The sequence below is a fragment of the Babylonia areolata genome, chromosome 25 (assembly GCF_041734735.1).
Source record: "Babylonia areolata isolate BAREFJ2019XMU chromosome 25, ASM4173473v1, whole genome shotgun sequence".
Lineage (NCBI taxonomy): Eukaryota > Metazoa > Mollusca > Gastropoda > Neogastropoda > Buccinidae > Babylonia > Babylonia areolata.
In genome coordinates this window covers 37046863-37062501 of record NC_134900.1, presented here as the reverse complement: position 1 = coordinate 37062501, position 15639 = coordinate 37046863, and the positions used below count along the sequence as shown (strand labels likewise).

The following is a 15639-nucleotide window of genomic DNA, read 5'->3' as shown; positions in this document are numbered from 1 at the left end:
TATTTATCTATTTATCATTTTTTATTTAGTTTAGTTATTTCTATTTTTATTTTTTCAATTATATATGTGTGTGTGTATATGTCCATGTATGTATGCATATGTGTGCATATATATATATATATATATATTTTTTTTTTTAATTATTTATTCTTTTATCTATTTATTTAATTATTATTATTATTATCATTTATTTTATATATTTAAAAAAAACATTTATCTATTTATTTTTTTATTAAAAATTTTTTTTTTTTAATTTATTTATTTTTTTCACTCTCTTCCACCCCCTTCCCCCACTCCTGCCCTCTCACCCCCTGCCCACCTTCCCTCACCCTTCCCTTTCAGAACCCTTTCTTTCCCTCATACATTCACACTGACAATTCTACTCACCCTGCTTTGTGTCCTTTCCTGTGACTTCTCATCACTTTCCTTTCCTGAACTTTACTCTCTCTCCCTCTCTGTATGTACCTTTCTGTCTGTCACTCACTCATTTCATTTGCCTGAAGAAGAGCTTGTGACTTGATACATCGCCTCTTTTATCCCAAGTAAGTCGACTTTTACCAAAGATTTTTTTAGTCTACCTCCCGATGTTTGACATAATGTGTTCCGCTCGTGTGTCAAAGTGATGGCAGCGGTCTTCCAGGCATTCTCTAACCACTTTCTGATCCTTGCCCTCTTTCTCTTTTCCTCTATTTATCCACCACCACTCATCCCGTTTTTTGTATATATACTTTTTTTTTTTTTAAATTTTATTTATCTATTTATATATTCCTCTGTGTGTGTGTGTGTGTGTGTGTGTGTGGTTGTTGTTGTTTTGCTGTTGTTTTAATTTATTTATTTACTTTTGTTTATATTTATTTATTTATCTGTTTATCATTTTTTATTTAGTTATTTCTATTTTTATTTTTTCAGTTATATATGTGTGTGCGTATATGTCCATGTATGTGTGCATATGTGTGCATATATATATATATTTAAAAAAAAAATTATTTATTATTTATTCTTTTATCTATTTATTTATTTAATCATTATTATTATTATTTATTTTATATATTAAAAAAAATTATTTATCTATTTATTTTATTTATTTATTTATTTATTTTTTTTTTTTTTTTTTCATTCTCTTCCACCCCCTTCCCCCACTCCTGCCCTCTCACCCCCTGCCCACCTTCCCCCACCCTTCCCTTTCAGAACCCTTTCTTTCCCTCATACATTCACACTGACAATTCTACTCACCCTGCTTTGTGTCCTTTCCTGTGACTTCTCATCACTTTCCTTTCCTGAACTTTACTCTCTCTCCCTCTCTGTCTGTACCTTTCTGTCTGTCACTCACTCACTTCATTTGCCTGAAGAAGAGCTTGTGGCTCGATACGTCACCTCTTAATCCCAAGTAAGTCGACTTTTACCAAAGATTTTTTTAGTCTACCTCCCGATGTTTGACATAGTGTGTTCCCCTCATGTGTCAAATGGATGTTTGACACAGTGTGTTCCTCTCATGTGTCGAATGGATGTTTGACACAGTGTGTTCCTCTCGTGTGTCAAATGGATGTTTGACACAGTGTGTTCCGCTCGTGTGTCAAAGTGATGGCAGCGGTCTTCTAGGCATTCTCTAACCCCTTTCTGATCCTTGCTCTCTTTCTCTTTTCCTCTATTTATCCACCACCACTCATCCCGTTTTTTGTATGTATACTTTATTTTTATTTTATTTTATTTTATTTATCTATTTATATATTCCTGTGTGTGTGTGTGTGGTTGTTGTTTTGCTGTTGTTTTAATTTATTTATTTACTTTTGTTTATATTTATTTATTTATCTATTTATCATTTTTTTTATTCAGTTTAGTTATTTCTATTTTTATTTTTTCAATTATATATGTGTGTGTGCGTATATGTCCATGTATGTATGCATATGTGTGCATATATATATATATATTTTTTTAAAATTATTTATTATTTATTCTTTTATCTATTTATTTAATTTTTATTATTATTATTTATTTTATATATTAAAAAAAAATTATCTATTTATTTTTTTTATTAAAATTTTTTTTTTTTTTTTAATTTATTATTATTATTATTATTATTTATTTTTTTATTTTTTTCACTCTCTTCCACCCCCTTCCCCCACTCCTGCCCTCTCACCCCCTGCCCACCTTCCCTCACCCTTCCCTTTCAGAACCCTTTCTTTCCCTCATACATTCACACTGACAGTTCTACTCACCCTGCTTTGTGTCCTTTCCTGTGACTTCTCATCACTTTCCTTTCCTGAACTTTACTCTCTCTCCCTCTCTGTCTGTACCTTTCTGTCTGTCACTCACTCATTTCATTTGCCTGAAGAAGAGCTTGTGGCTCGATACGTCGCCTCTTTAATCCCCAATAATTTACTTATACCAAAGATTTTTTTAGTCTACCCCCCGATTTTGACAAGTGTGTCCCTCAATGTCAAAAGGATGTTTGACAATGTGTTTTCCCCTCAGTGTCAAATGGATTTTACACATTTTTTCCTCTCATGTGTCAAATGGATGTTTGACACATGTGTTCCTCCAGTGTTCCCCAAAAGATGTTTGACACGTGTGTCCTCCATGTTTAAAAGGTGTTTGAACAGTTTGGGGTTCCCCTCGTGTGTCAAATGGGTGTTGGACACATGTGTTCCTCTCTTTTGGCAAATGGTGTTGGGCACGTGTTTCCTCTAGGTCAAATATGTTTGAACGGTGTTCCTCTCATGTGTCAAATGGGTGTTTTACACAGTGTGTTCATCTCGTTGTAAAAGATGTTTTAACGTGTTTTTCCGCTCTGTGTCAAATGATGGCAGCGTCTTTCCCGGCACTCTAACCCTTGATCCTTGCCCTCTTTCTCTTTTCCTCTATTTACCCCCACCACCATCCCCTTTTTTGTATAATACTTTTTTTTTAATAATTTTTTTTTATATATATATTTTTTTACTATTTATATATTCCTGATGGTGTGTTTGGTGTGTGGTTGTTTTTTTTTGCTGTTGTTTTAATTGTTTTTTTACTTTTGTTTATATTTTTTTTTTACCTTAAAATCATTTTTTATTTGTTTTTTTATTTTTATTTTTTTTTTTTCAATTATAAATGTGTGGTTGTAAATTCCATGATGTACTATTTGTGCATATATGTATTATATATATATAATTTTTTTTTTTTAAAATTTTTTATTATTTATTTTTTTATCTATTTTTTATTTTAAATTTTAGTAATTATTTTTTATTTTATATATTAGAAAAAATTTTTATTATTTTTTTTTTTTTTTTATTTATTATTTTTTTTTTTTTTTTTTTCCCACTCTCTTCCACCCCCCTTCCCCACCCTGCCCTCCACCCCCCCGCCCCCTTCCCCCACCCCCTTCCCTTTCAGAACCTTTCTTTCCCTCATACATTCACCACTGACACGTTCTACTCACCCCTGCTTTGTGTCCTTTCCTGTGACTTCTCATCACTTTCCTTTCCTGAACTTTACTCTCTCTCCCTCTCTGTCTGTACCTTTTGTCTGTCACTCACTCACTTCATGTGCCTGAAGAAGAGTTGTGGCTCGATACGTCACCTCTTAATCCCAAGTAAGTCGACTTTTACCAAAGATTTTTTTTAGTCTACCTCCCGATGTTTGACATAGTGTGTTCCCTCATGTGTCAAATGGATGTTTGACACAGTGTGTTCCTCTCATGTGTCTGAATGGATGTTTGACACAGTGTGTTCCTCTCGATGTGTCAAATGGATGTTTGGACACAGTGTGTTCCGCTCGTGTGTCAAAGTGATGGCAGTGGTCTTCTAGGCATCTCTCTACCCCTTTCTGATCCTTGCTCTCTTTCTCTCTTCCTCTATTTATCCACCACCATTCATCCCGTTTTTTGTATATATTCTTTATTTTTTATTTTAATATATATTTTTTTATCTATTTATATATTCCTCTGTGTGTGTGTGTGTGTGTGGTTGTTGTTGTTTTGCTGTTGTTTTAATTTGTTTATTTACTTTTGTTTATATTTATTTATTTACCTATATATCATTTTTTATTTAGTTTAGTTATTTCTATTTTTATTTTTTCAATTATATATGTGTGTGTGTGTATATGTCCATGTATGTATGCATATGTGTGCATATATGTATATATATATATATATATATTTTTTTTTTTAAATTATTTATTATTTATTCTTTTATCTATTTATTTATTTAATTATTAGTATTATTATTATTTATTTTATATATTAGAAAAAATTATTTATCTATTTATTTATTTTATTTATTTATTTATTTTTTTTTTTTTTCACTCTCTTCCACACCCTTCCCCCACTCCTGCCCTCTCACCCCCTGCCCACCTTCCCTCACCCTTCCCTTTCAGAACCCTTTCTTTCCCTCATACATTCACACTGACAGTTCTACTCACCCTGCTTTGTGTCCTTTCCTGTGACTTCTCATCACTTTCCTTTCCTGAACTTTACTCTCTCTCCCTCTCTGTCTGTACCTTTCTGTCTGTCACTCACTCATTTCATTTGCCTGAAGAAGAGCTTGTGACTTGATACATCGCCTCTTTTATCCCAAGTAAGTCGACTTTTACCAAAGATTTTTTTAGTCTACCTCCCGATGTTTGACATAGTGTGTTCCTCTCATGTGTCAAATGGATGTTTGACACAGTGTGTTCCTCTCGTGTGTCAAAGTGATGGCAGCGGTCTTCCAGGCATTCTCTAACCCCTTTCTGATCCTTGCCCTCTTCTCTTTTCCTCTATTTATCCACCACCACTCATCCCGTTTTTTGTATATATACTTTTTTTTTTTTTTTTTTAATTTTATTTTATTTATCTATTTATATATTCCTCTGTGTGTGTGTGTGTGTGTGTGGTGGTTGTTGTTTTGCTGTTGTTTTAATTTATTTATTTACTTTTGTTTATATTTATTTATTTATCTATTTATCATTTTTTATTTAGTTTAGTTATTTCTATTTTTATTTTTTCAATTATATATGTGTGTGTGCGTATATGTCCATGTATGTGTGCATATATATATATATTTTTTTTTTTTTAAATTATTTATTCTTTTATCTATTTATTTATTTAATCATTATTATTATTATTTATTTTATATATTAAAAAAAATAATTTATCTATTTATTTTATTTATTTTTATTTTTTTTTTTTCATTCTCTTCCACCCCCTAACCCCACTCCTGCCCTCTCACCCCCTGCCCACCTTCCCTCACCCTTCCCTTTCAGAACCCTTTCTTTCCCTCATACATTCACACTGACAATTCTACTCACCCTGCTTTGTGTCCTTTCCTGTGACTTCTCATCACTTTCCTTTCCTGAACTTTACTCTCTCTCCCTCTCTGTCTGTACCTTTCTGTCTGTCACTCACTCATTTCATTTGCCTGAAGAAGAGCTTGTGGCTCAATACGTCGCCTCTTAATCCCAAGTAAGTCGACTTATACCAAAGATTTTTTTAGTCTACCTCCCGATGTTTGACATAGTGTGTTCCTCTCAAGTGTCAAATGGATGTTTGACACAGTGTGTTCCTCTCATGTGTCAAATGGATGTTTGACACAGTGTGTTCCTCTCATGTGTCAAATGGATGTTTGACACAGTGTGATAATTATGCGTTGGAGGAAAAATAATTTTCTGACCCATCATCTGAACCATTTTCAGTGGCATTACTTACACTAGTAGACGTTTCTTTCTTATCGTTTTCAATATATGGGTATGCAGTGGGGTCTGGGGTAATGCGCACGACTAGAAGAAAGTCACCGTGAGTTTGAGTCCCATGAATTCAGACCAGGAGTTTTATTTTACTCCCTCCCCCCAACTAGACCTTGAGTAGAGGTCTGGGTGCTAGTCATTTGGATGAGACGATAAAACCAATGTCCCATGTGCAGCGTGCATTTAGCGCACGTAAAAAACAACAACACATGGTCACGAAAGGGCTGTTCCCAATACTCTTGCAGACAGAAAAAAAAAGAAAGAAAAAAGGTGGCGCTGCACTGCAGCAACAGGCCTCCCTAGGTAGAGCAGCGCACATTTCACACAGAGAAATTTGTCATGACAAAAAGTAATACAGTACAATACATACAATGCGATACAACATAATGTAATACAATTATACGATACAATACAATGCAACACACTACAATACAAAAGTATATGGTACAATACATAATACAAACAACCATACATACAAACCGTATTATAATGCAATACATAAACAATACAATCTAATATTGAGAATACAACAACATGGTTAAAAAAATTCGTGAATGTTTCAAGATTGTGACCAATACATGTACGTTTTGTGAATTGATGTCAGTGTGTTTGTGTGTTGAATCGCGAAAGATGCAAAGTGTGTGCGTGCGGAGTGTGTCTTGAGTTCATCGCTTCATCCCAGCGATATCCTTTGTTACCAAGAATGTAGATTTAGATGCAGATCAAATTTACATGTTACCCGATGACCCGGTGTTGGTTAGTGTATCTAAATTGATCACTCTTTTTCAATTTCAATTATGATGACTGAAAGAACAAATGTGTGTAATGTATGGTCAGTAGATGATTGGAATGTGAACATATATATTTTTTTTTTTAAAATTATTTATTATTTATTCTTTTATCTATTTATTTATTTAATTATTAGTATTATTATTATTTATTTTATATATTAAAAAAATTATTTATCTATTTATTTATTTTATTTATTTATTTATTTTTTTTTTTTTTCACTCTCTTCCACCCCCTTCCCCCACTCCTGCCCTCTCACCCCCTGCCCACCTTCCCTCACCCTTCCCTTTCAGAACCCTTTCTTTCCCTCATACATTCACACTGACAGTTCTACTCACCCTGCTTTGTGTCCTTTCCTGTGACTTCTCATCACTTTCCTTTCCTGAACTTTACTCTCTCTCCCTCTCTGTCTGTACCTTTCTGTCTGTCACTCACTCATTTCATTTGCCTGAAGAAGAGCTTGTGGCTCGATACGTCGCCTCTTTTATCCCAAGTAAGTCGACTTTTACCAAAGATTTTTTTAGTCTACCTCCCGATGTTTGACATCGTGTGTTCATCTCATGTGTCAAATGGATGTTTGACACAGTGTGTTCCTCTCATGTGTCAAATGGATGTTTGACACAGTGTGTTCCTCTCGTGTGTCAAATGGATGTTTGACACAGTGTGTTCCGCTCGTGTGTCAAAGTGATGGCAGCGGTCTTCCAGGCATTCTCTAACCCCTTTCTGATCCTTGCCCTCTTTCTCTTTTCCTCTATTTATCCTCCACCACTCATCCCGTTTTTGTATATATACTTCTTTTTTTTCTTTTTTTTTTTAATTTAATTTTATTTATCTATTTATATATTCCTCTGTGTGTGTGTGTGTGTGTGGTTGTTGTTGTTTTGCTGTTGTTTTAATTTGTTTATTTACTTTTGTTTATATTTATTTATTTACCTATATATCATTTTTTATTTAGTTTAGTTATTTCTATTTTTATTTTTTCAATTATATATGTGTGTGTGTGTATATGTCCATGTATGTATGCATATTTGTGCATATATGTGTGTGTATATATATATATATATATATATTTTTTTTTTTTTTTTTTAATTATTTATTATTTATTCTTTTATCTATTTATTTATTTAATTATTAGTATTATTATTATTTATTTTATATATTAAAAAATTATTTATCTATTTATTTATTTTATTAATTTATTTTTTTATTTTTTTATTATTTTTTTTTCACTCTCTTCCACACCCTTCCCCCACTCCTGCCCTCTCACCCCCCCTGCCCACCTTCCCTCACCCTTCCCTTTCAGAACCCTTTCTTTCCCTCATACATTCACACTGACAATTCTACTCACCCTGCTTTGTGTCCTTTCCTGTGACTTCTCATCACTTTCCTTTCCTGAACTTTACTCTCTCTCCCTCTCTGTCTGTACCTTTCTGTCTGTCACTCACTCACTTCATTTGCCTGAAGAAGAGCTTGTGGCTCAATACGTCACCTCTTAATCCCAAGTAAGTCGACTTTTACCAAAGATTTTTTTAGTCTACCTCCCGATGTTTGACATAGTGTGTTCCCCTCATGTGTCAAATGGATGTTTGACACAGTGTGTTCCTCTCATGTGTCAAATGGATGTTTGACACAGTGTGTTCCTCTCATGTGTCAAATGGATGTTTGACACAGTGTGTTCCTCTCATGTGTCAAATGGATGTTTGACACAGTGTGTTCCTCTCGTGTGTCAAATGGATGTTTGACACAGTGTGTTCCGCTCGTGTGTCAAAGTGATGGCAGCGGTCTTCTAGGCATTCTCTAACCCCTTTCTGATCCTTGCCCTCTTTCTCTTTTCCTCTATTTATCCACCACCACTCATCCCGTTTTTTGTATATATACTTTATTTTTATTTTATTTTATTTTATTTTATTTTATTTATCTATTTATATATTCCTGTGTGTGTGGTTGTTGTTTTGCTGTTGTTTTAATTTATTTATTTACTTTTGTTTATATTTATTTATTTATCTATTTATCATTTTTTTTATTCAGTTTAGTTATTTCTATTTTTATTTTTTCAATTATATATGTGTGTGTGCGTATATGTCCATGTATGTATGCATATGTGTGCATATATATATATATATATTTTTTTTTAAATTATTTATTATTTATTCTTTTATCTATTTAATTATTATTATTATTATTATTTATTTTATATATTAAAAAAAAAAAATCTTTTTTTTATTAAATTTTTTTTTTTTTTTTTTTTTTCCCACTCTCTTCCACCCCCTTCCCCCACTCCTGCCCTCTCACCCCCTGCCCACCTTCCCTCATCCTTCCCTTTCAGAACCCTTTCTTTCCCTCATACATTCACACTGACAGTTCTACTCACCCTGCTTTGTGTCCTTTCCTGTGACTTCTCATCACTTTCCTTTCCTGAACTTTACTCTCTCTCTCTGTATGTACCTTTCTGTCTGTCACTCACTCATTTCATTTGCCTGAAGAAGAGCTTGTGGCTCGATACGTCGCCTCTTTTATCCCAAGTAAGTCGACTTTTACCAAAGATTTTTTTAGTCTACCTCCCGATGTTTGACATAGTGTGTTCCTCTCATGTGTCAAATGGATGTTTGACATAGTGTGTTCCTCTCATGTGTCAAATGGATGTTTGACACAGTGTGTTCCTCTCGTGTGTCAAATGGATGTTTGACACAGTGTGATAATTATGCGTTGGAGGAAAAATAATTTCTGACCCATCATCTGAACCATTTCAGTGGCATTACTTACACTAGTAGACGTTTCTTTCTTATCGTTTTCAATATATGGTATGCAGTGGGGTCTGGGGTAATGCGCACGACTAGGAAGAAAGTCACCGTGAGTTTGAGTCCCATGAATACAGACCAGGAGTTTTATTTTACTCCCTCCCCCCAACTAGACCTTGAGTAGAGGTCTGGGTGCTAGTCATTTGGATGAGACGATAAACCAATGTCCCATGTGCAGCGTGCATTTAGCGCACGTAAAAAAAAACAACACATGGTCACGAAAGGGCTGTTCCCAATACTCTTGCAGACAGAAAAAAAAAGAAAGAAAAAAGGTGGCGCTGCACTGCAGCAACAGGCTCCCTAGGTAGAGCAGCGCACATTTCACACAGAGAAATTTGTCATGACAAAAAGTAATACAGTACAATACAATACAATGCGATACAACATAATGTAATACAATTATACGATACAATACAATGCAACACACTACAATACAAAATGATATGGTACAATACAATACAATACAATACAACACAATACAATACAAAATGATATGGTACAATACAATGCAATACATACAACACAATACAATACAAAACAATACATTGAGAAGTGACAACAACAGGGATGAACACAAAATTCGTGCAAATGTGCTCAAGATTGTGACCTAATTACATGTTATCGTTTTGTGAATTGATGATCAGCTGGTTGATGCTGTGTGTGTTGCAGATCGCGAAAGATGCAAAGGAGTGCGTGCAGGAGTGTGTCTCTGAGTTCATCAGCTTCATCACCAGCGAGTATCCTTTGTGTACCAAGAAGGTGGTAGAATGGTTAAGATGCAGATCAAATTCACATGTTACCCGGACGAACCCGGGTGTGGCCGTGTATCTAAATGATCCCACCCTCTTTGTCTCATCTTCAATTACAGAGACCTGAAAAGAAATCAAATGTGTTAAATAGAAGGTACAAGAGAGAGAATGAGAGAGAGCTGACCCCATCCTCTTTGTCTCATCTTCAAATACAGAGACCTGAAAAAAGAATTCAAATGTGTGAGAATAGAAGGTTCAAGAGAGAATGAGAGAGAGAGAGAAGAGACTCAGACTGACATTTTTTTTACACACACACACACTGAGAGAGAATAAAGAGACTCAGACTGACAGTTTTTTACACACACACACGCACAAACAGTATGTCAGACTCAGTAAAAATCCACAGAAATATTACTGGGAAAAGTATTTAAGTACTTGAGAAAAATAAAAATTGCCTCTGAAAACAAAAATCAAAAAAAAAAAATGAGCGGCGTGGGAGTAATGCCACTGATACAGTGCAGATGATGGGGCAGCAAAAAAAAAAAAAAAATCACATGTTACTTAAGATCCTCATAATTGGTGTCCCTGTTCGGTGGGTTGTGGAAACAAGAACATTTCCAGCATGCTCACCCCCGAAAACAGAGTATGGCAGCCAACATGGCAGGGTTAAAACAGTCATGCATGACTGAGAACCATTTCCATAGCTGGAAAATATGTTTTGCCCTTCAGGGAAAGGAGAAGTCTTGGAATTTTAACAAAACCTTTAGTCTCAGATAAGAAAAAAAAAAGAGAGAGAGAGAGAGAACCATTTCCATGGCTGGAAAATATGTTTTGTCCTTCAGGGTCTGGAAAAGTCTTGGGAGTTTTAACAAAACCCAGAAAAAAAAAGAGAGAGAGAACCATTTCCATAGCTGGAAAATAAGTTTTGCTCTTCAGGGATGGGGAAAGGTCTGGGGAGTTTTAACAAGACATTTGTATCGTTGATGACAACTGACTTTCATACAATTAGTGAATTACATGCTGGGGAAAAGTCTGGGGAGTTTTAACAAGACATTTTTATCGTTGACGACGACTGACTTTCATACAGTTAATTACATGCAGGGTTAAAGTCTGGGGAGTTTTAACAAGACATTTGTATCGTTGACGACGACTGACTTTCATACAATTAGTGAATTACATGCTGGGGAAAAGTCTTGGGAGTTTTAAGGTGGACCACGGCATAGGTTTTTCACCAAAAATCATTAAAAAACATGTTTTGGGATTATACTTGTATTTGGTCAAATAATGTCTCGTCTTTGCATTTCTGTCAACCATTTTGCTCAATTTGACCTATTTCATTGCAAATAAAATCATTTTCTGACATGGGTGTGTGTGAAGTTTGAGCGAATGTGACAAAAAAATCAAAGTTTGCATCGATTTGGACGGCCTGGTGCTCGCGATCTGGTTTGGAAACCCCCACTTATTTGGTATCAGTGTGAAGGTCATTCACCGGTCTGTCCTCTCATTCCTATTTCCTGTGGAAAATTCCACTCACGGAAACACACGAAGAGCAAATCCGAAGGAACCCGAGAGGCATTTTTGAGGGGTTGTGGCTGAGTCGAGGTTTCTGATTGGCTTATCGGAGTAAAAAAAATAGCCCATTGGCCCAATCGGTCATGTGACTTTTTCCAAGATGGCGTCTGTTTCCTTCACGATTTCAATCGACACTCCAGTTGACTAAGATTTTGATCGAAATTTTTTCTTACAAGTCACGGACAATGCCAAAACACGTTGGAAAGAAGTTTAGGACTGTCTTTGCATTCGGCAAAAGGAAGAGAAAGCGTAAGATTACAACACAAGCTGAAAAAAAGCCTGCCGAAAGAGCGACCGACTTAGCGGTGCCTTCAACATCTACGGGCATGAGTGAAAGCACTCCGCTTCTCAGTTTGAAGAGAAAATTGGACGTTTTCACCAGAAAACATGCGTGAACGGGTGACAGTGACCCCAGTTCAGACGAAGAACCACCGTAAAAAAAAAATGCATAAGTTCCTGAAGTACAACTTCGCTCAGGACAGCCACAATCCTCACAGAACATCATCGTTGATGTGTCAGCGTTGGACTGCTTGGTGTCGTCAGTTCATTGTGAAAAATGCGAAGCAAAGGTTTGTGGAAATTGATATAATAGTCTACAGATATATAATATTTAATATATATAATATAGTATTCTATTTTGTTTCGTTTTGTGAGTTTTTGTTACGTTTCATAGCAAAAAAAAAAAATAATAAAAAAAAAATAAAAAAGCCATCCGAATAGTGAATACCTTCTTTTTTGTGAGCCCATTGATTTACTTTTTTTTTTTTTTTTTTTTTTTTGATTTTTGTTTTCAGAGGCAATTTTTATTTTTCTCAAGTACTTAAATACTTTTCCCAGTAATATTTCTGTGGATTTTTACTGAGTCTGACATACTGTTTGTGTGTGTGTGTGTGTAAAAAACTGTCAGTCTGAGTCTCTTTATTCTCTCTCAGTGTGTGTAAAAAAAATGTCAGTCTGAGTCTCTTCTCTCTCTCTCATTCTCTTTCTTGTACCTTCTATTCTCACACATTTGATTTCTTTTCAGGTCTCTGTATTTGAAGATGAGACAAAGAGGATGGGATCAGCTCTCTCTCATTCTCTCTCTTGAACCTTCTATTTAACACATTTGATTTCTTTTCAGGTCTCTGTATTTGAAGATGAGACAAAGAGGATGGGATCAGCTCTCTCTCATTCTCTCTCTTGTACCTTCTATTCTCACACATTTGATTTCTTTTCAGGTCTCTGTATTTGAAGATGAGACAAAGAGGATGGGGTCAGCTCTCTCTCATTCTTTCTCTTGTACCTTCTATTCTCACACATTTGATTTCTTTTCAGGTCTCTGTAATTGAAGATGAGACAAAGAGGATGGGGTCAGCTCTCTCTCATTCTCTCTCTTGTACCTTCTATTTAACACATTTGATTTCTTTTCAGGTCTCTGTATTTGAAGATGAGACAAAGAGGATGGGGTCAGCTGAACTGGAACTTGTGGCTGGGAGCAAAGCAGAGATGTTTGCAGAGAAGTCTGATATGCTCAGGGTCAAAACAGCAACCAGAAAATCCTCTGACAGAGCAAAACAAAAGAGGAAAAAAATTGAAACTGAGACGTCAGGAACGTGAACATCGACGGGCAGATGAGGGAGAAGTATACGCCCCAGGAGCATTTTGAACAATCAAATAACTGAAAAAACTATCTCTCACCACTTAGTGATATTGGCCAAGTGCTGTTTTCCTTTGTATTATTTTTTTTAGTGTGTAACTATGGGTTGCAGTTTGTGAGTTCTCAACACAATCTTTGAAGGCGTTTTTCTCAAAAGTTGAATTTCTGCTGCGGGTGCGTCAGTGGCCCACGTGTAACAATTGATACAGTGAAAATATCATAAAATTAGGCATACTGATGTGAAAATGTGTGCTGAGTGCAATGAACATAGTTCGAACTCTCTACCTCTAGTAGTTTTTTTTCATAGCAAGTGACTAAAGCATAATAACGTGAATGCATAATTTTATGCGTTTTTGACAAGACAGAGAACAATGCTTGTGGACAATGGGCATCTGCTTTTGTGATCATTGCACTAAATGATGTCAAAACAAACTGTGGAAATGATGAGAATCATTATGTAATGCATATGTTCAGTGCTGCAAAGGGGCCAAATAATGGTATGTATTTTTATAATAAATTTATCATATCATCTTCATATCTGTTTGACTTATAATCTTCAAACTTAGCACAGATATCTATATTAACACCCTGAGTATGTGTACCAAATTTCATGCAGATACCTTTAGTAGTTCCTGAGAAACAAAAATTAGCTAAAAATGACGCAGTGGCCCACCTTAACAAGACATTTGTATCGTTGACGACGACTGACTTTCATACAATTAGTGGATTACATGCTGGGGAAAAGTCTGGGGAGTTTTAACAAGTCATTTGTATCGTTGACGACGACTGACTTTCATACAATTAGTGAATTACATGCTGGGGAAAAGTCTGGGGAGTTTTAACAAGTCATTTGCATTGTTGACGACGACTGACTTTCATACAGTTAGTGAATTACATGCTGGGGAAAAGTCTGGGGAGTTTTAACAATTCATTTGTATCGTTGACGACGACTGACTTTCATACAATTTGTGAATTACATGCTGGGGAAAAGTCTTGGGAGTTTTAACAAGACATTTGTATCGTTGATGACGACTGACTTTCATACAATTAGTGAATTACATGCTCCTTGACGGAGGCCAGAGCTAGCGAGCGTTGCCATCAGGAAAAGCGGAAGACGATCAACGGGGAGGACATCCTGTTCGCTATGTCCACGCTGGGCTTTGACAACTACGTGGAGCCACTCAAGGTCTATCTGCAGAAGTACAGAGAGGTTGGTTGGTTGTCTTGTTGTTTTTTAAGACGTGAAACGTTAGTCTTTTGGCTGGTTTGTGTGTGTGCGTGGTGTTGTTGCATATGTGTGTGTGTGTGTGTGTGTATGTGTTGTCAAAAAATTATTCCTGTATGTGTTGTCAGTTTATTTGGTTGTTAAAGTATTATTCCTTTTAAAAAAAAATTTTTATTATCATTCTTTTTGTCTTCTTTCTTCTTCTTCTAATATTGGGGTTATTGTTGTTGCTTTTTTTTGAAGGGTTTATGTCATGACTGATTTGCTTGTGTGATGAACAGTCTCAAGAAACTGAGAAATAAAACAAAGAAGGGAAAAGAAGATTGAGGAGGCGGCATGCAACTGGCTGCTGTGTTTGGATTGGGCTTTGTTCTCCAGTTGTTGTTATTTTTGTGTTGAAATGAAGATTTGGTAACTAGTTTATTTCCCATATTGTTCATCACAGATCTGTAAACACATGCGGTTTGGTACGTATGTACACTCCTTGCATGAAAAACACTTTTTAGAAGAGATCATATCGGTGGAAATGAGCTTCACTACAGCAATTAACAAATAATGAGGCCAGGAGATGATTATTTGTTAATTTCTAGTTGATAAACCACCAAGGCATCATGTGTTTGTTCTGTATTGTCCATGTGTTCTGTGTGGCTTATTCAGGATTAAAGAGGTTATGCCAGTCTTGAATAAAAGCTAATTTGTGTTTCCACATTTCTTCTGTCTTTGCTGCTGTGTGCACATGTCAAATGATTGGTATAAGGACAGGCCCGGCGCTTTTTGAGGAAGTGTCTGGGTTTGTTCCAATGTACTTTTTATTTATCTGTGTGCTAGCTGAATCGGTAGCGTGAGCATCACTGACTTGAAGTTGTGTACCTTGTGTAATGGAGAGAGTTACCACTCTTTACTATTTGTTATTCACTAGAGCAAGATAGACCTTTTGATCTTGATTGTGTTTTTATTTTCTGATGTTTCCACATAGGCGGAGATTAGTTTTAAAATTCATCAACAAAACGTCCAGTCATCCTGAACAAAGTCATGGACTGAGCGCCAGTTTGCTCATCAAAGTGATGATTTCCATGAAAGGTTCGTTTGTACTCTGTCGGTGCAACTGCACTACAGTTTCTGTGGACCAGCCCTACAAGAGCTGAGTGTCAAAGACATACTTCACACGCA

At 35.6% G+C, this 15639-nt stretch overlaps 1 protein-coding gene across 4 annotated transcripts in view; it reads left to right on the top strand.

Moving 5' to 3' along the window:
- LOC143299965 (nuclear transcription factor Y subunit beta-like) overlaps nt 1-15639 on the top strand; it is a 35189-nt gene that overhangs the window by 14163 nt on the left and 5387 nt on the right. For all 4 annotated transcript variants that reach the window (XM_076613517.1, XM_076613518.1, XM_076613519.1 and 1 more), the window contains exons 5-6: nt 9957-10024; nt 14325-14454. In XM_076613517.1, the coding sequence (XP_076469632.1) occupies nt 9957-10024; nt 14325-14454 (198 nt within the window). The remainder of the gene's footprint in view (nt 1-9956; nt 10025-14324; nt 14455-15639) is intronic.